Source organism: Sapajus apella, unplaced genomic scaffold (assembly GCF_009761245.1).
Source record: "Sapajus apella isolate SASKATOON/1434 unplaced genomic scaffold, GSC_monkey_1.0 scaffold141, whole genome shotgun sequence".
Lineage (NCBI taxonomy): Eukaryota > Metazoa > Chordata > Mammalia > Primates > Cebidae > Sapajus > Sapajus apella.
The window spans coordinates 355,004-380,064 of record NW_022437081.1 but is presented as its reverse complement, the minus strand read 5'-3'; the positions used below and the strand labels follow the sequence as shown (position 1 = coordinate 380,064).

Here is a 25,061-nt window from a genome sequence, read left to right as displayed (position 1 = left end):
GTTCAAGACCAGCCTGACCAACATGGTGAAATCCCGTCTTTATTAAAATATATATATATATATATGTGTGTGTGTGTGTATATATATACGTATATATATGTATATATATATACGTATATATATGTATATATATATACGTATATATATAAGTATATGTATATATACGTATATATATACGTATATATATATATATGTATATATATATGTATATATGGGGGAGAGAGAGAGAGAGAGAGGGAGAGACAGGGTAAATAACAAAAACAAATACATAAAATAATAATGTAAGATTTGTTCACTTACTTTCCAAATTTTCAATATCTTTGAGACAATTTTAATGCCCTGGAAACACGAATTGTTTAAATATTTATGAAAACATGTTTATCGAGGTGCACATTTCCCCTGTGCCTCAGGCTCCAGTGTGACTCCGCACAGCACTAAGTGGGGGCAGGGTAGTACGGCTCCCCACATCCAGGCATCGTGAGCGGCTCTTCCTGGAATATAAAAAGGAGAGAAATGGAAGAAGGTAGGGGTGGCTCTGAAAGCAGAGGTTTTCCAAGACCATCTCAGATGACATCTCACTGTCAACAACTGTGTCAGAGGACCACCCACGCTGCAAAGTGTCCAAAATGGAAAATATTTTTTTAAAAGTATGCCCAAAACAAAATCAGTGCTCCAATAGAGAGGAAGAAAGTGGAATGGATAGTATGTAGTTAGGTAGCAATGCCTGCCCACAAATGAGACACTGAGCCATGAAATGGTTAGACTGTCTGCAAGTTGCAGTGCTGTGATGAAAATAAGGGGCTGAACTCACTGAGGGTCTTACTTTAGATTGGATGACAAAAAGGTCGCTCTGAGGAAGTGGTATTTAAGGAGAAATAGAAAAGATGACCAGGCGTCGTGGCTCATGCCTGTCATCCCAGCACTTTGGGAGGCCAAGGCAGGTGGACTGCTTGAGACCAGGAGTTCAAGACCAGCCTAAGCAACATAGCAAGACCACATCTCTATAAAAAAATTTTTTTAATAAAATAAAGAAAAATGGACAAAATGAGAAAGAGTTATTTGGGCAGAGGAAAGAGCAACTGCAAAGGCCAGCAGAAGACACATCCCTGTCATGTTTGAGGAAGAGCAAAGAGGTCAGAGTGGCTTCCGTACAGGGATGAATGGGACAGGAACAGGTAGGTGGCACCACGTGTGGTTGGGAATATGAAGCAGGGGCCTCATTATGCAAAGGTCTTTTAACTGCCCTTTCTGTGATTGCATCATCAGTCCTTCTTGGCTGAAAGGTCTAAGATTATGGTTTGGGTTTTTGTTTTTGTTTTTTGGCCTCCATTCACAATATCCATCCTGCCCATTGTGGAGTTGAGACTGGCCAAGGCAGAAGCCCATGATTCCTCCAGTTCCTCCAGAAGCCTCAGCCTGGGACTGTTTTTTCTGCCAACCTGCTAGTTGATGCACAGGGGATGAGGCCTCAGCCGTGCTCACAGCATTCCCTAAAGCACTTTTCTTTAGACTTGGCCCAGCTTCTTGGGACTGCGCTTCTGCTCAGTTTCCTTGACCAGTGCCTCTGGACCTTGTAAAATCTGGGGTCCACCAAACCTTTCATGTATTTTTCTAAATTCTGGAATCTCTATAACCTTGCAAATATTATTCCACTGGAGGCCCAAGCCTGCTCTTTGTGTCTCCTTTTCTTCACTCTTTCTTAAAGAGATTGGCCACGGGGAACCATCTGGATTGTACTCTTCCAGTAAGCTTGCTTGTTGGGATCTCAGCTGTCCACTTAGGAAACACAATATTAAGGACCTAGGACCTGCCATCAAACTCTGGCCTTGTAGATGACAGATTCCCATGTCCCCTGGGCACTGGCCCATCCTAAATCCTTCTTTCCAGTTCAGAAAAAACCCACAGTGGCTATTCTGACTTCTGATGTAGGCACTACCACTTTGGGTTCAAACACAGGGTTGCACAGCCCACTGCTGGCTGCATAACAGACACTGTGAAAAGGCAAACATCTATACACCCCTTTTTACATTTCTTTGGGCATCATGTTTACTAATCTCCCTAAGTCTTGCAAAGCACTTGGAACTTTCTCGAATGGAAAGATCTCTGCATACATAATTTTACGTTCTGTAACAACTTGTTCAGAAACTTCTTCATTCTCGCTCTGAGACTAATGCATTACACACATTGGACATCTCCCTTGTGAAAGTCAGCTTTAAGCAGAACATTAAGAATATTCCAGGTTCATCCATGTCCCTACAAAGGACACAAACTCATCATTTTTGATGGCTGCATAATATTCCATGGTGTATATGTGCCACATTTTCCCTGTCCAGTCTATCATCGATGGGCATTTGGGTTGGTTCCAGGTCTTTGCTATTGTAAACAGTGCTGCAATGAACATTCGTGTGCACGTGTCCTTATAGTAGAACGATTTCTAATCCTTTGGATATATACCCAGTAATGGGATTGCTGGGTCAAATGGAATTTCTATTTCTAGGTCCTTGAGGAATCGCCACACTGTCTTCCACAATGGTTGAACTAATTTACACTCCCACCAACAGTGTAAAAGTGACAGAAGAGCAGAAGATCAAACACCATCAAACACCGCATGTTCTCACTCATAGGTGGGTGTTGAACAATGAGAACACATGGACACAGGGAGGGGAGCACTACACACTGGGGTCAGTTGGGGGAAATAGGGGAGGGACGGTGGGAGGTGGGGAGCTGGGGAGAGATAGCAAGGGGAGAGATGCCAGATGTAGGTGATGGTGAGGAAGACAGAAAATCACACTGCCACGTGTGTACCTATGCAACAATCTTGCATGTTCTTCACATGTACCCCAAAACCTAAAATGCAATAAAATAAATAAATGGGAAAAAAAAGAATATTCGTGGACCTGCTACACATCTGCGGGCAAAGCCTTGTGGGAACCATGCTTTTCCACCTTCAGAGGAGACCTACTTTAAAGCAAAAGCTCTTTTGAGAATCATCAGGTTGTATTTGGCATGGGAGCAGGGGCAGGGAGATTAGGCCGCAGGTTAGTGTCATCCCCCCTTACTAAGGCTCCTAAAAGCATCGGCTGGCTCCAGTGTTCCTGTCTTATTGTCCTCAACCATCAAGATTTGACTTTACCATCTGCTGACACTGGGACTTGGGTCATCTCCTCATCTCCTTTGGCCTGAACTTCCTCACCAGTAAAGTGGGGTGAACAATTTCTACTGCACGCATTCCTCAGCAGGAGTAAAAGAGATGAGACATTCCAAGTATCTGTACTATGCCTGGGGATAGTTGGCACTCAGAAAATTTGTGGGCTAACGATTAGGGCAAAGATAAGTGTAACTGGCTGGGCTCCAAAAGGGCAGGGAACTTTGCTCCGTAGGCTGTTCTGCTGATCTTCAGATCCTGGCCTGCAGGCTACCACAGATGATGAATAAATGAAAGAGACGTCAGATCTGGAGTGAAAAGAATGTCACTTTTTTCTAGACAAAAGGGAAGGATCTGTAGAATCGTATAAAAACAGGAAGGTTTGATGGTGGAGTAGAGATAGAATGTTCAGTTCTAATAGCCACCTCTGTTTTCTCAATGTTTGAGGTAGAAAGGAGCCAGGTTAAGGAAGGCTCACCTAATCTGGCTTCCTGCTGTGTATAGCATGGCATTGATAGGCAAACTATAAACATAATGTCAAGTTAGAATTGTAAAGGGCAGCAAGGTGATACAGAATAATGAGTACAAGAAACCTGTGAATGTTTATTCTACTGTCGTACTTGTTTACTGCATGTACTCATTATGCCAAGAGGTAAAAAGGTAGTTTTATTGTATGATTTCACTTGACCTCTGATTGCAAGATCTGGGATTTCCATGTGGTATATCTTCTGTTTGATGACATAAATAATTCCCTAGAAACTGATTTGTGTATAGCTGTCCCTCTGGGGGAAGTATGGGAAAAAAATCTATGTTGCAGCTCAATTTCTTCATTTGGTTTCCAGATGCTAGTGTCATTCGCAATGTCCATGAAGAGAAGATGGAAAATGGCCAACCACAACCTGTTAACATCTTGTCAATTATTCCACTAGGACCTATTAATTGGGCAGAAGCTGGTATGTCATCCATGAGTACCAGATATCTGTGTATGTTAGTTTGTTAGTTGTACTCTCCTACTTGGTTTCCATATGCATGCATGCTGTAATGAAGGGAAAAAGGTGGTGTTTTTTTTTATTATTATTATCCATTGTGAGCTCAATTTGAGGGGTCTCAGATGGCCACCTGGCATATCCTCCGATTTCATGGGATGATTTCCTAGAAACTGAGCATCAGTGGGATATACCAGTGGGGTTGTCATAATGCACTGACCTCACAGCTCAACTTCTTCATTTGAACAGAGGATGGAAACCCACTAACCCCAAAATGATAACGTCTTATCAACTGGTCCACCATGGCTTGGTGATATGGCAGCAGCTGGAATTTCATCCATGAGTACCAGGGATCTGTGTATGTCTGCTTATGAGTTGTACTGTCTGACTTGGTTTCCATAAGAAGGCATATTTTCATGAACGGTAGAAGGTTGGTTTGTTGTATATTTTTCCTAGCCTCAATTTGAGGAGTATCAAATGGCTGCCTGGCATATCCTCTCCTGCTTTCTTAGATAATTTTACAGAAACTGATCATCAGAGGGATATGCCTATGGGGTTGACATAATGCACTTACCTCACAGCTCAACCTCTTCATTTGGTTTCCAGATCCTATCATAAATCACAATGTCCGTGAAGAGCAGATGAAGAATGGCCAAACACAAATTGTCTTGTCAAATTTTCTATCAGGGCTTATTAATATGGCAGGAGCTGGCATTCCAGCGATGATTGCCAGGCATCTATGTATGTTTGTTTATTAGTTGCAGTGTCCTCCTTGGTTTCCATATGCATGTGTAGTATCATGAAAGTAATAAGGTGATTTTGTTGAATTATCTTTCCTGGTCCCAATTTGAGGGGATTTAGATCATTATATGGTGTATTCTCCTGCTTTATGGGATAATTTTCTAGAAACTATCAGTGGGATATACAAGTGGGGTTGACATAAAATGCACTTACCTCACAGCTAAACCTCTTCCTTTGGTTTCCAGATGCTATCATCAATCATCAATCACATCCTCTCTTGGTGAAGAGAGGATGCAAAATAGCCAATCCAAAACTGATAATGACTTATCAACTATTCCACCAAGGCTTGGTCATATGGCAGCAGCTGGTATTCCATCCATGAGTACCAGGGTTCAGTGAATGTTTACTAGTTATACTGTCCTACTTGGTTTCCATATGCATGCAGTGTCATGCAGGAAAGAAGGTGGTTTCGTTTTATTATCTTTTCTGTCCTAAATTTGAGGGACCCCAGACCACCACCTGATATAGCCCCCTACTTTATGGGATGATTTCCTAGAAGCCGAGTATCAGAGGGACATACCTATGGCATTGACATAATGCACTTAACTGACAGCTCAAACTTCTCATTCAATTTCCAGATGCTACCATGTCTCACAATATCTGTATAGAGAGAATGTAAAATGGCCAACCGCAACCTGATCATGTCTTGTTAACTGGTCCGGCAGCGCTTATTTGTATGGCAGCAGCTGGTATTCCGACCATGAGCACCAGGGATCTTTGTATGTTTGCTTATAAGTTATTACTCTCTTACTTGGTTTTCATAGGCATGCATAGTGCCATGAAGGGAGTTAACATGATTTTGTTGTATTATCATTTCTGGCCTAAATCTGAAGGATCTCAGATCACCACCTGATAGGCTTATCATTTCTGGCCTAAATCTGAAGGATCTCAGATCACCACCTGAAGGATCTCGGATCACCACCTTATATATCCTCCTGCTTTATGAAATGATTTCATGGAAACTGAGCATCAGAGGGATATACTTGTGGTTTGGCATAACGCACTGACCTCACAGCTCAACCTCTTCCTTTGGTTTCCAGATGCTACCATCACTCACAGTGTCCATGAACAGAAGATGGAAAATGGCCAACCAGCACCTGATAACATGTTGTTGACACTTCAACCAGGACTTATTAATATGGCAGCCACTGGTATTTCATCCATGAGTACCAGGGATCTGGGTAAGTTTGTTTGTTAGTATTACTGTCCTACTTGGTTTCCATATGCATGCATACTATCAGAAAGGGTAGGAAGTGGTTGTGTTGTATTAACTTTCCTGGCCTCAATTACTACTTGCAATAGCATAAGCATTTCTACATATCTAAGGTTTCAAATCCTCTTTTATGAAACAAATCATTTGTTATCCCTGAAGTTTTAAATTGATATATTTAATACAAGCAAGCAGAAGGAGGGGAATGATGAAAATTAAAGTAGAAGAAAATCAACAAAATAAAAAACAGAAAAAACAATGAAATCAAAAGTTGGTTCACTGAAAAGGTGAAAAAAACCTAACAACCTTTTAGCTTGACTGACCAAGAAAAAAACAAAAACTATACAGATTATCAAAATCAAGAATAGAAGGGGGTATATTAATACTAACCTTATAGAAATTAAAAGGAATACATTCTGAATAACTTTCTGCCAAAAATTAACTTGGATAAAATAGAAAAATTCCTTGAAGACAAATTACTGAAATAGGACTATAGCATGAAAAGAGATTTAATTAGTAATTTAAAATCTCCCCACAAATACAAGCCAAGCCAAGGTGGCTTCGCATGCAAATTCTACCAAACATTTAAGGAAGAAATAATACCAACACTTAGCAATGTCTTCAAGAAAATAACGGAGGAAGAAACACTACTTCATTCTATGAGGCCAGTATTACCCCATTATCAAAGCCAGACAAATATATCACAAGATATATTTGCCTGTCAGCTCCAAATTCACCCTTTTATACTGCAGTGTGAGAAGGTTCTGTGTTCCTCTGCCTATGTGCGCGGTGCAGTTGATATTGAAGGCCGCCTTTAGAGGGCGCCAGAGTCAGCGAAGGGGAGCGCTGCTCTTCCTGGGTCTCTCTGGGCTGCCGCCCTTGGTCCTGCTGTGTGCGAGTCTTCTCCTCTGGACTGTGGCGCCCCCAACAGGTTCCCAGTGGCCGGCCGCTTACCTTCCTTCTATCTCCCTGAGGCACTACGGGATTGGTGCTTCCGGTGAGACGGGTCCCGTGCACATCACTCCCAGGTGCCCTAGGGGGCCCATTTCCCACAACTCCCAGAGGCACTTTTCTAGAAAGTTCAACCGGGGGGAGGTGCCACAGCAGTTTCACTGCCATTTTGTGATGTGACGCTTCCGCTTCTCCGGCAAGGTCAGGACTTCAGGACTGTGAGTGGAGCAGTTTTTCCCTGAATGCTTTCATTTCACCCTGGAAAGTGTCCTTTGTCCTAGGAAAGCCTCTTTTCTGGGGTGCTCTCCGTCGGGTGTGTGGTATGGATCACTGGGCTATGTGTTCCCACTCTGAGGACACCGCCGTGGGAGCCTGTGTTGGCTGTGGGGGAACATTTTCCTTGGGCACCCCGTCTCAGCTATGTTGTGGGACTGGGGGGGTTTTCTCGGGGGCTCCCTCTAGGTGATGCGAGGGACTTTTCCTGCTGAAATGACCTGAACCAGGACGTAGGGATCCTGCCTTGGTTGTCTGTGTCAGCCTTGGGTTCCGGGGTGTGTCTTCCCCCGCTCAGTCACAGCCCTGAGGGGAGACTCTGCCTTCTGGACTCTGCCTGTGCTCATGGGCCAGGGTGGGGGTGGCTGTGCCCCGGACGCACTATCACCGCTCTGTGGGGTCACTGTCGTGGGCTTTATCTCACTCCACGAGGAGCTCTTCTTTGGGTGCTGATGTCCTCTGTGGGGCGCATTTGTCTTTGGATGTTGCTCATGCTCAGCTAGGATGTGTTGGCCTCTCTTTGGTTCTGCTTGTTCCTGATGGGGATGCTTACCAAATGCTTTCTCTTGGTGCTGGGTTTTTAAATTATCTGTGGGTGCTGTCTCCCGGTGCTGCGGGGGAGTGAGGTGCTGTTCCTTGGATTCTCGAAGCCTATGGTGGGACTCGGGGAGCTCTATGTCCGCCATGATGGAGGCCACCTGACCCTGGGAGCTCTGTCTCGCCCCGGGTTGGAGTGCTTTTCCTCCGTTGGTTGATCTCAGTTCTGAAGGAGCTCTTCCCCGGGGTACTATCTGACCTTTCAACCACAGCCTGGGGTGTCTGTGTGGGAATCGGTGTACAGAAATATTCGAAGATTCCAGCTGTGCCACATTCACACACTCACTGTACAGTTAGTTTTTCATTCCAGTTGCTCTGATGGGTGTGCAGTGATCTCTCCTTATGTCTACACTTGCATTTCTCTGCTGATTAATGAGATTGAGCACATCTTTTTAAAAATTGTTTTTATTTATTTATTTATTGTTTACTTATTGATTGATACTTGTTTGTGTTTTGAAGTGGGGTCTCCCCCTGTATCCCAGGCTGGAGTACAGCGGCACTTCGACCTCCCGGGCTCGAGGAATTCTCGTGCCTCAACCTCCGGAGTTCGTACCTGGGACTACAAGCATGCACCACCATGCCCAGCTAATTTTTGTATTTTTTTTTCGTAGAGAGGGGGTTTTGCCAAGTTGCCCTGGCTGGTCTCGAACTTCTGGCTTAAGCGATTCACCCACCTCGGCCTCTCAAAATACTGGGATTACAGGTATGAGCCACCGATTCCAGCTATTTATTGATGGTTTTGGAGCACGTTTTTATGTATTTATTGGTCATTTAACTGTGCCCTTTAGGAAGTTCCTTTTCAGGCCTCTACTCCCAGATTTTACTGAGATGTTTGTACTTTAAAAATGGATTTGTAGTTTACATATATTCTGGATTTCAGTTATACACACATACACACAGGCATATATGTACATATATAAAATACATATGTAATTTTAATGTCTTCTATAAATCTGTTTTGCTTTTACACTGTCTCCATAAAATGTTTTCGACGAACAGACTCTCTTAATTTTATTAGTCAGTGTATTATTTATGGCTATTGCTTTTTATTATTTTAAGAAAAATCTTTGCCTTACCCAATGCCATGACGATTATATTGTTTTCTTCTAGGTCTCAAATTCATCTCAAATAAATTTTCGTTGAATGGAGTAAAGTCAGAGTCTGGGTGTGTTTTATGTGTTTATTAAAGTCATATTTGAGTATGACTGTTATGAAGTGTGTATTCAGCTTTCCCCCTCAAATTTTATTGGGATGTTTGTTTCTTAAAAATTGATGTGTAGTTCTGGATATGTTATGTATTCCACTCACTTTTTGTCATATATACGTACATACATACATATGTATATATATATGTGTGTGTGTGAGCTTGTGTGAGTGTGGTTAATATATATTTTTACATATAACCTATACAATCTAATCTATGATATATAATCTACAAATATGCTTTGCATTTTCACTGTCTTAATAGTGTCTTTGGAGGAACAGAAATTTTCCATTTAATTATGTCAAATTAAACAATTCATTCTTTATGGTTAGTGCTTTTGTATCCTCATTAGAAACATCTTTCCCAGTTCTATAGTTATGAAGATAATATCTCAAGTGTTTTACTAGATTGTCTATCCATCTTTAATAATGTTTTTTGGAGTGGATAAGAGTCAAGGTTTATATTTTCCCTGCATTTATAAAGTGTATTTATTAAAAGCACAGCCCTTTCCACAATGATTTACAGAATCTCTTCTGTGGTAATTCTAGCTCTTTTGTGTTTCCAGATTGTTTCCAGACTCTGTCCTCTTCCTTTGGTGCATTTGTCTGTCATTGCTCCAATACTACACTGTTTTAATTACTCTACCCTTACAGTAAATCTCATATTTAGTAGTGTATATCTACCAAATTAGTTATTCTTCTTAAAAATTGTCCTGGCTTGGCCGGGCGCGGTGGCTCAAGCCTGTAATCCCAGCACTTTGGGAGGCCGAGGCGGGTGGATCACGAGGTCAAGAGATCGAGACCATCCTGGTCAACATGGTGAAACCCCGTCTCTACTAAAAATACAAAAAATTAGCTGGGCATGGTGGTGCGTGCCTGTAATCCCAGCTACTCAGGAGGCTGAGGCAGGAGAATTGCCTGAACCCAGGAGACGGAGGTTGCGGTGAGCCGAGATCGCGCCCTTCCACCCCAGCCTGGGCAAAAAAACGAAAACCCGTCCCAAAAAAAAAAAAAAAAAAAAAAAAAATTGTCCTGGCTTTTCCAAATCTTTAATTACCATATACTATTTAAAAAAATTTTTTTTAGACAAAGTCTCACTCTGTCGCACAGGCTGGAATGCAGTGGCACAATCGTGGCTTACTGCAACCTCTGCCTCCTGAGTTCAAGTGCTTCTCCTGCCTCAGCCTCCTGAGTAGCTGGGACTACAGGCATGAGCCAGCACGCCCAACTGATTTTTCTGTTTTTAGTAGAGACGGGGTTTCACTACGTTGGCCAGTATGGTCTCAATCTCTTGATGTCGTGATCAGCCTGCCTCAGCCTCCCAAAGTGCTGGGATTACAGGCTTGAGCCACCGTGCTGGCAATTCCCATATACTTTTTAAAAAACTATCAGCTTGTCAGTTTTTGGAAAATTTATTTTACATAGTGTAATTTTAAGTAAGATTGCCATGATCATTCACGGAGAATTAACAGTAATATCTCTTAATAATGTCTTCCATTCCGTGTAAAGAATATTTTTTCCATTTACTGCAGCCTTGAATTTCTCTCAGTGATGTTTTGTAATTATTGTGTAGTGCTCCAGCACATGTTCATTAGATTTATTCCTAAGTATTTGATGTTTCTGGTACTGTTTTTAATGACATTTGAAATTTCATATTCTAATTATTTGTTTCTATTAATTATAAAGAAATACCGGTGGTTTTTATTATATCTAGTAACTTGACTAAGTTTGTTTATTAACCCTAATGATTTTATTCTTTTACATTGTCTATGTACAGAACATTGTTGTATGTGAATAATAACAGTTTCATTTCTTTCCAGTTTTTAAACCTATTATGTCTTCCTGATGCCACTGCACTTCTTAGACCCTCCAGTAAATTGTTGAATGGATAGTTGATATTTTTGTCGTGTTTCCAAACTCAGGGAGAAAATACTGATATGTCACTATTAAGTATGGTTTTTACCATGATTTTTTTGTGCATACGCTTACCACCATTAGAAAGTTGCCTTCTTTTCTAAGTTACTGATGGTTTTTGTCATGAATAAATGTTAAACATTGACCCCCCCATCTATGAAAATAATCCTGTGGTGTATCCCTGTTTTTTTTTTTTTTTACTTTTTGTTAATGTGGTGCATTATATTTATTGATTTTCAAATGTGAAATCAATCTTGCCTTTCTGCAATATGTTTGACAATGGTTGATGTATGTTGTTTTTAAGTACTATTGCATTTTGTTTGCTAAACTTTTGTTTAGAATTCTTGTGTTTAAATTCAGGGTGATCTTAGCTTGTAGTTTTGTCTTGATCTTATCATTTATTTTTTTCTAAAGTCCTTGTCAGATGTTGTTACCAGGTTTGTATGAATCTCCTAAAATGAGGACAAAGAAAAGGAATTATTTTTTCTAACAAGGGTTGATACAAATTGGTTTATAATCTTCAAAGAGTTAATAATAGTTTAATCTACATTTGATTGATGGTCGCTGCCTATTCTGCAATCATTTTGATTGATTTTGATTAAACTATTCTTCCTTCTTTTTAACTTAGCATGCATTAAAATTAGGTTTCTTTTCATGAGAACAGAGTGTTTGTTGGGGCTTGGTAAATTTTGGCTCATGATTATACGTCAAATTAATGATTCACATTCTTGGTTGGATACACATATGCAGACTGTTTGCCATTTTGTGATTGTTAGATTTTTGTCATGAGTGGGATATGTTCATTGATGTATTTCAGGAAACCATGACCGATAAAGGAGAGAAGGTGGCTGTAGAACCTGAAAATGTGTTTAAACGTCCCAGGGAATCTGACAGTCCTTCATATCAGAAAAGGCAGAAGATGGCCCTGTTGGCATGGACAAAAGGAGCAAGAGGTGGTGGTACTGGACACTCCGCCATGTCTATGGAAAAGGGTAAGTTGGCCTGACCTCATGTCCTCTTCATGCTATATCCAGTGCAGCTGGCCTCCTGCCTCTTACCTTCCAGATAAACTGTCCTTGTCAAGGTCAACAGTTTCGGCTGGCATTGCCATTAATTTCACAACAGCATTTGACAGTTGTTTACTTGCTCCTTCGTGGAAACCTTCTAGGATTTCCATTTTCCACAACGTGTATTTTTAAAAATTTCTTGTCCTTACTAGTGAATCCCTCTTTTCTTTTTTCTTTCTTTCTTTTTTTTTTTTTTTTGAGACAGTTTCACTCTTGTCAGCAAGGCTGGAGTGCAGTAGTGCAATCTTGGCTCACTGCAAACTCTGTCTCCCAGTTCAAGTGATTCTCCTGCCTCAGCCTCCCGGGTAGCTGAGATTACAGGCGCCTGCCAGCATAATCAGAAAAATTTTGTATTATTAGTAAATATGGGGTCTCACCATGTTGGCCAAACTTGTCTTGAACTCCTCTCCTCAGGTGATCCACCGATCTCGGCCTCCCAAAGTGCTGGGATTACAGGCATGAGCCACAACTTCCAGCCCCTATCATTCTTTTTTTCTACCTTTCTTTTTCTTCTCTTCTCTAAATACTATAAACATTTTCTGAATCCCAGCATTTCTCTCTCCTTCTATTCCACTCTGCCATGATGAGTCACTGAGCTACTGTGATGTCTCCATGTCTCCCATTATTGCCCCCATCTAACACACACCCTCCAATCCTGCAGCCAGGTCATCGTGTTGGCATGTAAATGACATCACGCCACGTCACTCCTGAAAATCCATCCTCAACTCTACTAAGCGCTCAGAACAGACCGTAAACCAGCTTTGGTCTGCGAGGCTCTACATGGCCTGGCCTTCTTCACCCTCTACTAACACAAGTCTCATCCATCTCCTGGCTCTCTCTGCTTATCTCCTTCACCCCATAGTGCCCGGTCCATCCTCACTACAGCCCATACCCTTAGACTCATTGCAGCCTGTAAATCCCCCTCTGCCTCTGCACAGGTAGCCCCATGTCTTTCTCCAATCCCTGCCCAAGGGCACCTCCTCAGAAGGCCCTGCCCAACCGGCGGCAGCTCCTGGGGCTCCCTCTGCTGCTGTCTCCCACAGGCCTGTGGATTGCTTCCCCAACACCAGTCCAACGCTGCTTTCTTTGATTTTCTCACTATGTATGTCCTGTCTGACTGCCCCTTGAGGGTGTGAGCTCCACAAGGGCAGACGATATTGCTCTCTGGGCTGTTTACTGCTGATCCCTAGCTCCTGGCATGCTGCCTGCCACAGACAATGAAGAAATGAAAGAGATGACAGACCTGGAATGAAAGGAAAGTCACTTTTCTGAGGCAGAAAAGAAGAAAGAGGAAGATCATATGCTAAAAGGGATTTTAGGTGATGAGTGGGTATAGAACTTTCAGCATTAATGGCTGCCTATATTTTCTCAGAATATATTTGATATAGAGAGGAGGCAGGTTGAGGTATATCCGAGTTTTCCGGCTTCCAGCTGAATAAAGCATGGTGGGTTGTATGTGAACTTGAAAAATCATGATATCAAGTGAGACTTGCTGCTTTCAACTTATAAAGCATAACAAGCTGACACTAACAGTTGACTACCAGGGACCTGTGAATATTTGTTAGAGTTATACTGTCTTACTTGGTTTCCATATGTATTTATAGAGCCAGAAACTAAGAGATGGTTTTATCATTTTATGTGTCCTGGCCTCAATTTGTCAGGTCTGGGATTTCCCCCTGGTATATCCTCCCATTTATGAAATAAATAATTCCCTAGAAACTGAGGAGCACATAGATGTACCCAGAGGTGTGATGAAAGACACATATCCCACAGCTCAACTTCTCAGTTTGGTTTCCAGATCTGTCATTCATGATGTCTATGTGGAGGGTAAAGAACGTGGTGAAACTCCAACTGATGGCTTTTTGTCAAAATTTGTTTCACCAGAGCTTAAGGCAGGAGATAGTATTCCACCCAGCCAATTGGATTCTTGGACTGATGACTTCACTGGCTTCAGCAAAGATGGGCTGATGCAGAAACCTGGTAGAAATGCACCTGTAGGAGTCATCGTTACCAGCAATTTCTCTGCAGATGACCTAAAATGCAGAGAAATACTCCCTTTTCTAAAAAGCCAAGAAGAAATTAATGCTGATATAAAATATCAGTTAGTGAAGGAAATTCAATGCTTTGGACAAAGTAAGTAGTATAAGAATGTCTGTTTTAAAAAACTAGAGGAAGTCTCCCTTTCTATAATTCAGAAGATATCTATGTTATCTGTTGAGGCTAATTCCTTGCCAGAGTTGAGTTTACCCATAATTTATGATAATTCGTCTTTTCTTTGACTAAAAAATAGTACACCTTTTTTTTTTCTTTTCTCACTGGGTTATGGTTTACAAGACTTTCATTCGTAGGTAGGTGCAGGTGTCTTTTTTTATTTTTTAGGTTTTGTATGTGCAGGTATCTTGATTTAAGGATTTAAAACATTTTAGCCCATGAAGCATGATTAATGAGGTATAGGTTAAGCAAGATTCATTTCTATTCTTCTTTGTGTTTGATAATATTGAAGTTTTTTTAACATCTTCAGATTATGAAGAAATCTTCAAATTGCTTGAAGGAGTGCAAGGACCTATAGAAGTCAAGAAACAATTTTTTGAATCCATCATCAAGGAAGCAGCAAGGTGGGTAGAGATAGGAACTGTCCAATTTCTTTAAGCATTTGGGTCCAACACATACTGGCGGTGAGTGTGGGGGCCTCTGTCTTGAATTTCTCAAACCTTGGCCCTCACTTATAGTTACGTCTGTCTCCACAGTTACTTAGGTTAATGTCGTCTGAATCTAACTCATTCTTTTAAGCCTATGGAGAATTCCATTCTCACCATAGTCTGAGGTAGACATTGTCCCTCAATTGACACTCTTTGTCTTTGCTAGATTACCTCTTTTTAAGAAATTTGTGTAGGTACATAGCAGATGCATACATTTCTGTGGTATATGAGACATTGTGATACAGACAACAATGTGTAATAAACACATCAAAGTAAATGGGGTATCTATCACCTCAAGCATTTATCTTTTGTGTTACAGATAATCCAATTATACTCTTGTTATTTTTTAATGTATAATTAAATTATTACTGACTATAGTCACCCTGTCATGCTATCAAATACTACATCTTACTCATTCCATTTTTGTACGTATTAATCATCTGCACTTCCCCCCACCCCCACTAACCTTCCCAGCCTCCGGTAACTGTCATTCTACTCTCTATCTCCATTAGTTCAGTTGTTTAAAATTTTTTGCTACCACTAATAAGTGAGAACATGCGAAGTTTGTCTTCTGTGCCTTGCTTATTGCACTTAACATAATGACCTTTGTTCCATCCATGTTGTTGCAAATGACTAAATCTCATTCTTTTTTATAGTTGAATGGCACTCCGTTGTGTATATGTACCACATTTTCTTTACCCATTCATCTGTTGGTGGACACTTAGGTTCCTTCTAAATCTTGGCTACTGTGAATGGTGCTGCAACAAACATGGGAGTGCAGTTATCTCTAAGGTATACTGACTTCCTTCCTCTTGGGAGTATACCCAGCAGGAGGATTTCTGGATCATATGATAGCTCCATTTTCAGGTTTTCGAGGAACCTCCAAACTCTTCTTCATAGTTGTTGTAGTAATTTATATTCCCAACAATAATGTATGAAATTTCCCTTTTCTCCATACCCTCGCCAGCATTTGTTATTGCCTGGCTAGACTACCTCTTACCATGCAGATGCATTTCTGTCTCCATGCTGACTGTTAAACTTCATCCTTCTATCTCCCACAGTGCTTCCTACAGCATAGGTTCTTTGGCTCTCTTCTGGTTAATGACACGTCTCTTTCTTTTCAGTTATATGAGAGGAGACTTAATTCTGCACCTTGAGAAGAAACTGGAAGAAATAACTTCTGGCTACTTGTCCAAGAAGGAACCTCACACCCTAAATGCATAATCTCTTTAATGATTGAGGAGAAAAGAGGATCAGATTGCTGTTTTCTACAATGGAGCAGGATATTGCCGAAGTCTTCTAGCGTGTGTTAGTGAATAAGATGGCCTTCCAGAGGCTAAGAAATTTCTGTTAGTAAAAGTTGGTCTTTTTCCCTAAGCATTTCATTTGAAAGGATAACTTGTTTGTTGATTGATTTTTTTTCCCTCCTGTGCTGGCAGATACTGTTAACCCATTAGGTAAATACTATTACAGTCATGGTTTCTGCAGCAGCCCACATTGTTGTAGCTGGTATTTATAACTGCCTTCTTTCACTACTCATTTCTCATTCCCTTTGCCCTGGGGAAAGCATGTCAGCTGGTCATGGTGCTTGGCCTGGCAGGATGACTCAAACCTTCATTACTGAAGAGTCTGAACCATTAGATGTCCTGCCTAGATGGGGTTGCTTTAATTTTTCATTAACTCTAATCATAAAACATAGGAGTACTAAGAAGCTCTCTAGACATATCAGACATGCTGTTCCTTAGCCCCTGGTGTAGTAGGAACCCAATATCCATTTTTCTTTCCATCACCTGAGCCAGTAGCAGGCCCCCTATTTTGTCTCTTGGTTGAGAGGAATGAAGAGTTCAAAGTGGTCAGCTTGCAGACACAACTTTCATTTGCTGTAATTTCCATTAATTCTAATCGCAAAACATGGGAGGACTAAGAAGCTCTGTAGACATATAAGACATACTCTTTCTTAGGTGTAGTAGGAACCCCATCTCCCTTTCTCTGGTGTAGTAGGAACCCCATCTCCCTTTGATTGTCATTTTCCATCACCCCAGACACTAGCGGACCTCCTTCTTTGTCTCTTGTTTGAGAATAAACTTTCCAAAGTGGTCAGCTTGCAGACACAACTTTCATTTCAATGGAATGATTTTTGGATCTGCTGTTGAAAAAAAATATTTCAATTTGTAACTAAGATCTCTAGTCCAGCAGAGCCAAATGTTTGCAAGAAGCAAAATTTTACTACTAGATACCCAGAAGTAATAGTGAGAGGAGGCCCTCATCTTGCCTCTTTCATTCTTGAAGACACAGATGTGGCTACAATAAATAGTTCCATTGAGCCTCACTCAGTCGATGTCGCCCTTTACTTCTCAGGACAGGACATCCAACCGAAAAGACCTCACCCACTTTGTGAAATGGCCCCGTTGTATCAGGTTGCAGCGGCAGAGAGCCATCCTTTATAGGTGGCTGAAAGTGCCTTCTGCCATTAACCAGTTCACCCAGGCCCTGGAACGCCAAACAGGTGAGGTTCTGTGGCGTGGAAAGGAGTTTCTCAGGCAGAGACTTGACTCTGACAGTTCTAGATCTGAGGCTTTCCGGGTGAGGGGGGCTTTTGAAGTTGATCAGTTTATTAAAATCAGTGATTCCTTATTTCATCCAGAACATGAAGGTGAATGGCCTTCGGTTTCTTGAACTGCAGTTGTCATTACATTACAGTCCTTATATATCAGGACAGCGATCTAGCATTTATATTGAGTGATAAGGATTATTATTTTTTAAATTTTATTTAAAAAAAAAAGAAAAATAGTTCCATATACTTGATGCTGGGATACAGCATTGCCACCTCCTAGATTGTTAGCCAAGACCCTTAAGGCACTACCACAAAGCTAGAATTACAAGTCAGGCTTTAGAAGATCATTCCACGGTTCTATTGAGCCAGCCACTTCAGGATGGTGAAGTACATCACAAGACTAGCCTAATTGGCTAGCATGAGCCTATTGCCATACTTCATTTCCTGTAAAGTGAGTTTCCTGTTTAAAACTGGTACAGTGTGGGATACCATGATGGTGGACACAGCCTTTCCTAATACCACAGTGTTTGTTTTCTTGAAGTACCATGGGTGAGAATGAAAATCCATATCCAGAATAAGTGTCCATTTGAGCAAGATCAAAGTGATGCTCCTTCAATTGTGGAAGCAGACCCAAGTAATCACCGTGTCACCTGGAAGCTGACTGATCACTCTGGGACATGGTGCCATATTGGGGAATCAGTGTTGGTCTCTGCAGCTAGCAGAGTTGATATAAGCTTGAAATGGGAGGTGATAGTGCTTTGCCAGCCTTTCCAGCTAAACCCAAACTCTTGCTTGTGACAATTACTGAAAGAAAAAAAAAACACATTCACCTACTCACCATTTTATATGAGATTCCCAGGGATGCCACAGTTGCTAAAGGAACAAAACCACCTGTGGTACAGCAGCTGCAGTTGGAAAAACAATTTAATTAAGTTCATGGTGCAATCACAGCTCATGGCAACATCACCTCCCCAGTTCAAGCAATTCTCTTGCCTCATCCTCCTGAGTACCTGGAACTATAGGTGCACACCATCACACCTGGCTAATTGTTTGTCTTTTTTAGTAGAGACAGGGTTTCACCATCTTAGCCAGGCTGGTCTTGAACTCCTGACCCCAAATTATCTGCCCATCTTGGCTTCCCAAAGTTCTAGGGTTACGGGCTTGAGCCACCATGTCTGGCCCAAAATCCATTTATTTCTGCGCAGGACAAATAGTTCAGTTGAAACGGATGGCTGAAGAATCACCTGTCTGTGTCTTTCAAATGCTTGGTATTACCACCAGTTACTACAGTCCCTCCAGGAAAGTAGTACTGCCTGTGAATCACAATTTTCATAAGTAGGGCAGTTTTAGTGGCTTCTACTTGGCCTTCCCATCCATAGCAGCCCTCACTCCACAGGTCAGGGGTATTCTGTGGGTATTCTGCCAGTCACTGAGTATGTCTCCAACTATGCATTCTGAAACTGGGGAACACCCAGAGGGTGGATTCACAGAACGACTCAGTCCACTGTACATTGGAACCAGTGTAAAACCACATGGATTACCTGATGTAAAACCACATGATTACCAGAAACTACAGCTCTTATTATAAGAGTTGACATTCTAATAGTGACATTTTGGGTTCCTGGAATTAGTACCAGTTCAAAGTCATTATCAAGTGATCCCTGAGAATTCTGATTATTTACTTTTCCATCATGCACTGCCGCTCTAATAACTGGCCACAGGTCTGTTGAGGAAGGTCGGGACAACAATTAACAGCGTAGTTGTTTGGTAGTGTAGCATGATCTTTCCTCAAGGGCAAGAAATGTCTCACTAAAGAAGAGAGCCAACACAAAGCTCCTCACAGATTTCTGTGCTCCCCTTACAAAGTAATTTCTCACTGCCTTGGTGAAAGTCACAACCTCTGGACCTACCAGCATGTCTGAGCAGTTGTTCCATGATAAATTCACTCTAACATTCCAATGTCTTAAAGCCATTGGATTATATGAAGAAAGTCCTTGAATTTCTCCTTAATTGACAATAGTTAACAATTGCTTCCTTATTTTAGTTAATGAACCAAGCAAACTGCTAGAGTCATCTTTAACCTCTCAGACAAAGGCACTGAATCCACAGCCTTCGCTTAATGACTCTATATCAATAAATTTGGTGTGACTTGAATTTATTTTTCTTCTACCATCATACCCCACCCTCAAGAACCATTTCCACACAAAGTCTCTAGGCTTCTGCCTATTAGCATTGGGGAAAAAAAATCAGTAGTTGTTGTAGTAAATTCTACCCCTACTAATGGGTCACACTCATGTACCTTCCAGTTTGGGGCTGGTGGAAACCTGAGTCTTACAGGGTTTTGAAGGAAGTAAACGTGGTGGGTGCAGTTTCTCAGGAGGATCAACAGTGTCTTGCAAGGCCACTATCTCAGATGAGACTACTGCAGGTCCTTCAGGCAGAGGAGAAATAAACTCTTCAGGCAGGAGCGAAGTTGTTTTTTAACCTAAAAATGTATCTCACAGAATTTAGGGATTCAAGGTACCCAACTTCATCAAAGTCTGCATATATGTCCCATTCAAATATTCAGGATCCCATTCATTCTCAATCAGTGCTCTAACATGAAGAGAAGATACCTTGAGAGAGTAGGAATTGCATTTGTGTTGTAATTCAGCCAACCACTAGATTCGACTGTGGATCTGGTTTTCCCAAATCTCAGTCCTGTGGCTACAGGAGATTACTGGTTCTTTCATGGATGTTTTATATTCTTATCTGATGATTTGGACATTTCTAATTTCTCTGCTTTTCGGTTCCCTACATTTTCAAATTAAGGAAGTTCATTCATTTATCTTGTCAACCTTTTACCTCCATCAAACATACTTTCAAAGATGCTTTCTTCCACTTTCTGTAAGTAAAGGTAGCTTTGCTTTTTTGTATGTACAGTTACAGGGTTTTTTGGAGACAGGGTCTTGCTCTGTTGCCCAGGTTGGAATGCAGTGGCACAATCACAACTCACTGTAACTTTGACCTCTTAGGCTTAAGCGCTTCTCCTACCTCAGCCTCTCTAATAGCTGGGATTACATGTGTGCACCAGCATACCTGGCTAATACATATATATATTTTTAGAGACGGTGTTTCACCATGTCGTCCAGACTGGTCTTGAACACCTGGGCTCAAGGGATCTAAGCGTTTCAGCCTCCCAAAGTGCTGGGGTTACAGGCATGAGCCACTGCACCTGGCCTAGTTATGTTTTAAAAAAATTATAGGGCTGGGACAGGCGTGGTGGTTCACGCCTTTAATCCCAGCACTTTGGGAGGCCGAGGTGGGCGGATCACCTGAGCTTGGGAGTTCAAGACCAGCCTGACCAACATGGAGAAAACCCATCTCTACTAAAAATACAAAATTAGCCAAGTGTGGTGGTGGATGCCTGTAATCCCAGCTTAGCTACCCGGAGGCTGAGACAGGAGAATCGCTTGAACCCAGAAGGTGGAGATTGTGGTGAACTGAGATCATGCCATTGCACTCCAGCCTGGGCAACAAGAGTGAAATTCCTTCTCAAAAAAAAAAAAAATTATAAAGCTTTATTAACTGTTTCTACTTGGCAGAAAATATTATTAAACAAAAAAGTTACACAAACATTTGTAATCTACATGTGACAAGCCACTTGGTGCTTGGCATAATGTTTTATGTCATTTCATGTTATGTGTTTTAATAGTTGATAACCATCTTTAGTTTCTAGTGTCTCGATTGCATGTTATCTTGATGCCCAGTATATCTTCACATAAATATATGTTTTCCAGACATACTTTAATGTATTCTTAGGAACAGACACAAGAATTTCCCTGTACTCATTGAAATCATGTAAAAAATGGACCCAATGAGTCTCAAATTTGGCATAATTACTTTTGCATAAATTCTGGCAGGTATGTACTCTTGGATACACCTGCCATAAGTGTTCTGTTATCATAGCCCTGGCTCTGAGTACTTTTATGCCAATAGTATCTTCTAATTTGTTAATCATTTTATAAGCTAGACCCTACCCAGCCTTCCTCTTTTCATTTCAATGAAGTTAAAAAAATTCTTCTATTGTTATAATATTATTGTTAATGTAAATATACTTAATCATCTGAAACATGTATTCAGGATTGGCTACATCTGGTGTACAATCAAGAAGTGAGAATACACAGTTTGCTTGTTTGGTTCTCACAAGATTTAACACGATTTCGCAGAAGCATTAAATTTTTGTTTTGAATTTTTGAGACCAATAAGACCCATGATGGCCTATGGTTAGCTATAACAACATTATACACACCTGTAAGTTCACCTAAATTTAGAAATTTAAAGCATTTGGACGTTCAATAATTTCCTGTGATCTTTCATGAGATAAATTCTTTTATATACAAATGTATGATACCTAATCACACTGAGGCAGGATAGGGAGTCAAGGAAGTGACCATGTTCTGGGACACAGCAATCGTGGTGACCATACAATCAACACCAATAAGGCTCAGCATCCCCACTGTAGTTAAGCACATTCAGGCAAAGCTATCTTCATTCGGAAATTTCCTCTGTGTTTTGATTTTATCTGTCCTCATACTGACCCTTTGCTCATGATAATAATCAAAAACACAACCCTGGTGGAGAGTTAACATCCTAATGAGACCTGTGATGTATGAACAAGCATGGGCAGCTACTGCAAATGTGCACCCAGAGGACCACCCTGAACATGCCTGCTAGCTACACCTTTTCCCACCTCCTTATGAATATTCATAGAAGACTCCCATAAAGGGAATTTCCCCAGTATTAATCAGTGCTGTCTCATGCTTTCAAGCAGTCCACCCTGAATTCTCTCTGTCTCAGGATGTACTCTCTATTCTGCACTTAAATTCGAAAATATTCTTTCACCTTTGCAATAAATTGCTCTATGCTGCATCTCCTTTGCTGTGTGTCTCTTGCTTAAATTCTTTAAGAAAATAAGAACCGAGGTCTCACATTTAGCTGCCAACATTTCTGGTGCTGTGACACAGATAGAGGTTTGTCTGCTTCACTGACTTCAGTTTCCTTTCACCTGTGGTGTGTCCTGTGGCAGTCCCAGACTACCTTGTTGCGTATCACTACTTTTTCCACTGCTGTTTCAGTGAAGTTGTGGGGAAAAAGTTTTTAAGTCGCCTACGTTCTTTATGTGAATATATGTGCTGCTGTCCTTTTAGCTGCTACTTCTGTACTATTCATAACTACACTAACTGTGTGGGTTGCCCTCAATAGTCAATACTCAAGCTATTTTGCTGCTTAGTGTCACATTCTTCTGACCACATTTGAGACTCAGCGGCTTTGCTGTTCCTCTGGCAATACTTGACTGCCACTTAGTGGCTATCGTGATTTATTTTCTAATCTGGTTTTCTGTTTACAAAATTTTCTGTTTTGAGGGGCACATTAAGAGTCCCTATCCCTCCAGGCTTTATGCATTTTCATACTCCTTCAGATTGTCCTTCAACAAACTTTCTATGCTGAAAAAAAGGTGTGCAGTCATGTAGATGCCTGGTTGCAGGGATCGTATCCAGGTATTCTAGGTATTATAATTGGGCATCACAAATGGTAAACCAGTGAGGTAGGGAAATTCTTGTCACTGAGATATCTGGGCCCCCAGCTGGCAATGGGGGCCACCTCAGTTAAGCCTGCAGATGTCCAGTTCTGGGGAGACCTAGGATGATGCATGGCAAACACCTGTGACCTTCTAGGACCTCAGTCACATGGGAATTCAAGCAAGTGCCCAGTACCACTTTGTGGTCTAGATTGGCTCATGGGGACACCCACAACCTCCTGGACTTTGGTGTATGTGTCTGTCATTGAACAATTCTCTTGGTTCCCTGGGACCCATCTCCCCTACTTGCACTAAAAATATCCCTGGGATGTATGTTTTAAAAACTGGAATGCCACTTGGTTAGGTGTGTTAAAAAAGAAAAAAAAAACTTACCTTGTTTTGTAACACTGTTTTGCCTGGATACAATTCAGCTAACAATGAAAAAGGGTCAGAGAGCTGAAATGTGAACTTTAGCATTATCCTACAGCTTGATGTTTTCTGTACAAATCAGGAAAGCGGTCTGATGTTCCCTACGTGCAAGTCTTCATGGCCTTAGAACACAACCCAGCTCTATGCAGCACCTGTGGACTTAAACCCAGTAAGACAGAAAACCATGCAGATGCACTAGAAAATCATCTTTTATTAAGGGGAAGGGACACCAGGACCCACAGTCCAACACTAGCTTCACATAGGGGCCCTCAGGGGCCCATACCTCCTTCTAAGTCCCCAGCACACCCATCCTATCCGAGTCTTCTGTAGAAGGTAATACCACTTCAACCGCCCCTTATGCTCCTCTTTATTCTCATTTGCCATGTACAGTAGGAACTAGCCCAGTTGGAATAACCTGCAGTGGGACTTCATACCATCCAGGGCCAGAGAAACTGCTCCCTTTACGGGAAGTCTAAATGAAGAAGGGACCATTAGAGTACATGCTCCATTCTCAGTGAATGTTCTAATCCAGTGCAAGCAAAACCTCAGCCGGTTCTCAGAGGAACACGGTGCAATTACCGTCGCATTCAAAGCTCTCATTTTGGCCTTTGACTTAACGTGGAAGGGTATGCAAGCTGTCCTTTCCCTTGCTACACTCCACAGAAACAACAGAGAGTCTGAGTAGCCAGTCAGGGATACATGAATAGCAAGGCAGGTGACCAGCCTGCTACCCATGAAGTGGCAGCTATTTCTAATCTCTCCCAGGACTCAGATTGGGATTACAACATGTCTGCAGGAATAAAGAATAGGGACAGACTCCACGGTCCAATGCCTCCTGGCAGGGCCAGAGGATGTCTTTAAAAACCTGTTAACTATGAGAAAGTCGAAGTAGTCACACAGGGAAAAGGTGAAAACCCTGCCCTCTTTCAGGGGTGCTTAAAGGAGGCCTCCCTAAAGTATGCTAACATAGACCCTACCTCTGCTGAAAGCCAAATGTTACCAAGACACAACTTTATTAGCCAGTCTACTCCAGATATCAGGAGAAAACCGCAGAAATTATAATTAGGGTCACAAACGCCTGTGTCTCAATTGATAGAAATGGCTTTTTGAGTATTTCATAATAGGAATCTGGCTGAGGAGGAAGGCAGAGTCCAGTGCAAGAACAGGTGAGACAAGGCCCGGGCTAAAACGATAGCTCTTTCTGTCAGTAGTGACTTGCAACCTTCAAGTCACCCCCAGGAACCTTGAGGCTTGGAAACCGATCACCAACAGGGTAACAGCCATCAAGGAGCCCGCCTTCAATCCAAGCAATCAGAGCACCAGGACAGAATACACACAGCTGCCCCCGGGCCATGCCCAGTCTGTAAACAAGACAGCCACTGGGGAATGGATTTTCCTTTTTTCCGAAGGGGCAAGCGGATATCCTCCCTCGAGATGGCACTAACTCAAGACTGAGGAGGCCCAGGGATCCAGACAGCCCCCACTGAAGGGAACATTCCAGTCACCAATCTGGAACCCTGGTTGACCCTTGATGTGGCAGGTAAGAATACTGATTTTTTAAATGATAATCTAGCCTCCTACTGTGTATTAACTACTCACGCTGGGCCACTTACCTCCAAAAGTTGTGCTATAACTGGGGTCAATAATCTACCCCGTTCTTACTAGTTTACTT

General features: G+C 41.7%; 1 protein-coding gene across 2 annotated transcripts; it reads left to right on the top strand.

Annotated features, from left to right (window-relative positions):
* Positions 1-11,749: 11,749 nt before the first annotated feature.
* Positions 11,750-16,220, top strand: LOC116540499 (cancer/testis antigen family 45 member A10-like). Of its 2 annotated transcripts, XM_032264014.1 has the most exons (4): positions 11,750-12,072; positions 14,032-14,280; positions 14,669-14,762; positions 15,971-16,220. In XM_032264014.1, exons 1-4 carry the CDS (start codon positions 11,877-11,879, stop codon positions 16,068-16,070), a joined length of 639 nt encoding a protein of 212 aa, XP_032119905.1. In that variant the 5' UTR covers positions 11,750-11,876; the 3' UTR covers positions 16,071-16,220. The 2 variants fall into 2 exon arrangements, 1 of the variants encoding a protein (XP_032119905.1); XR_004264472.1 differs by lacking the exons at positions 14,032-14,280; positions 14,669-14,762 and having other exon boundaries at positions 11,762-12,072; positions 15,971-16,205.
* Positions 16,221-25,061: the final 8,841 nt, after the last annotated feature.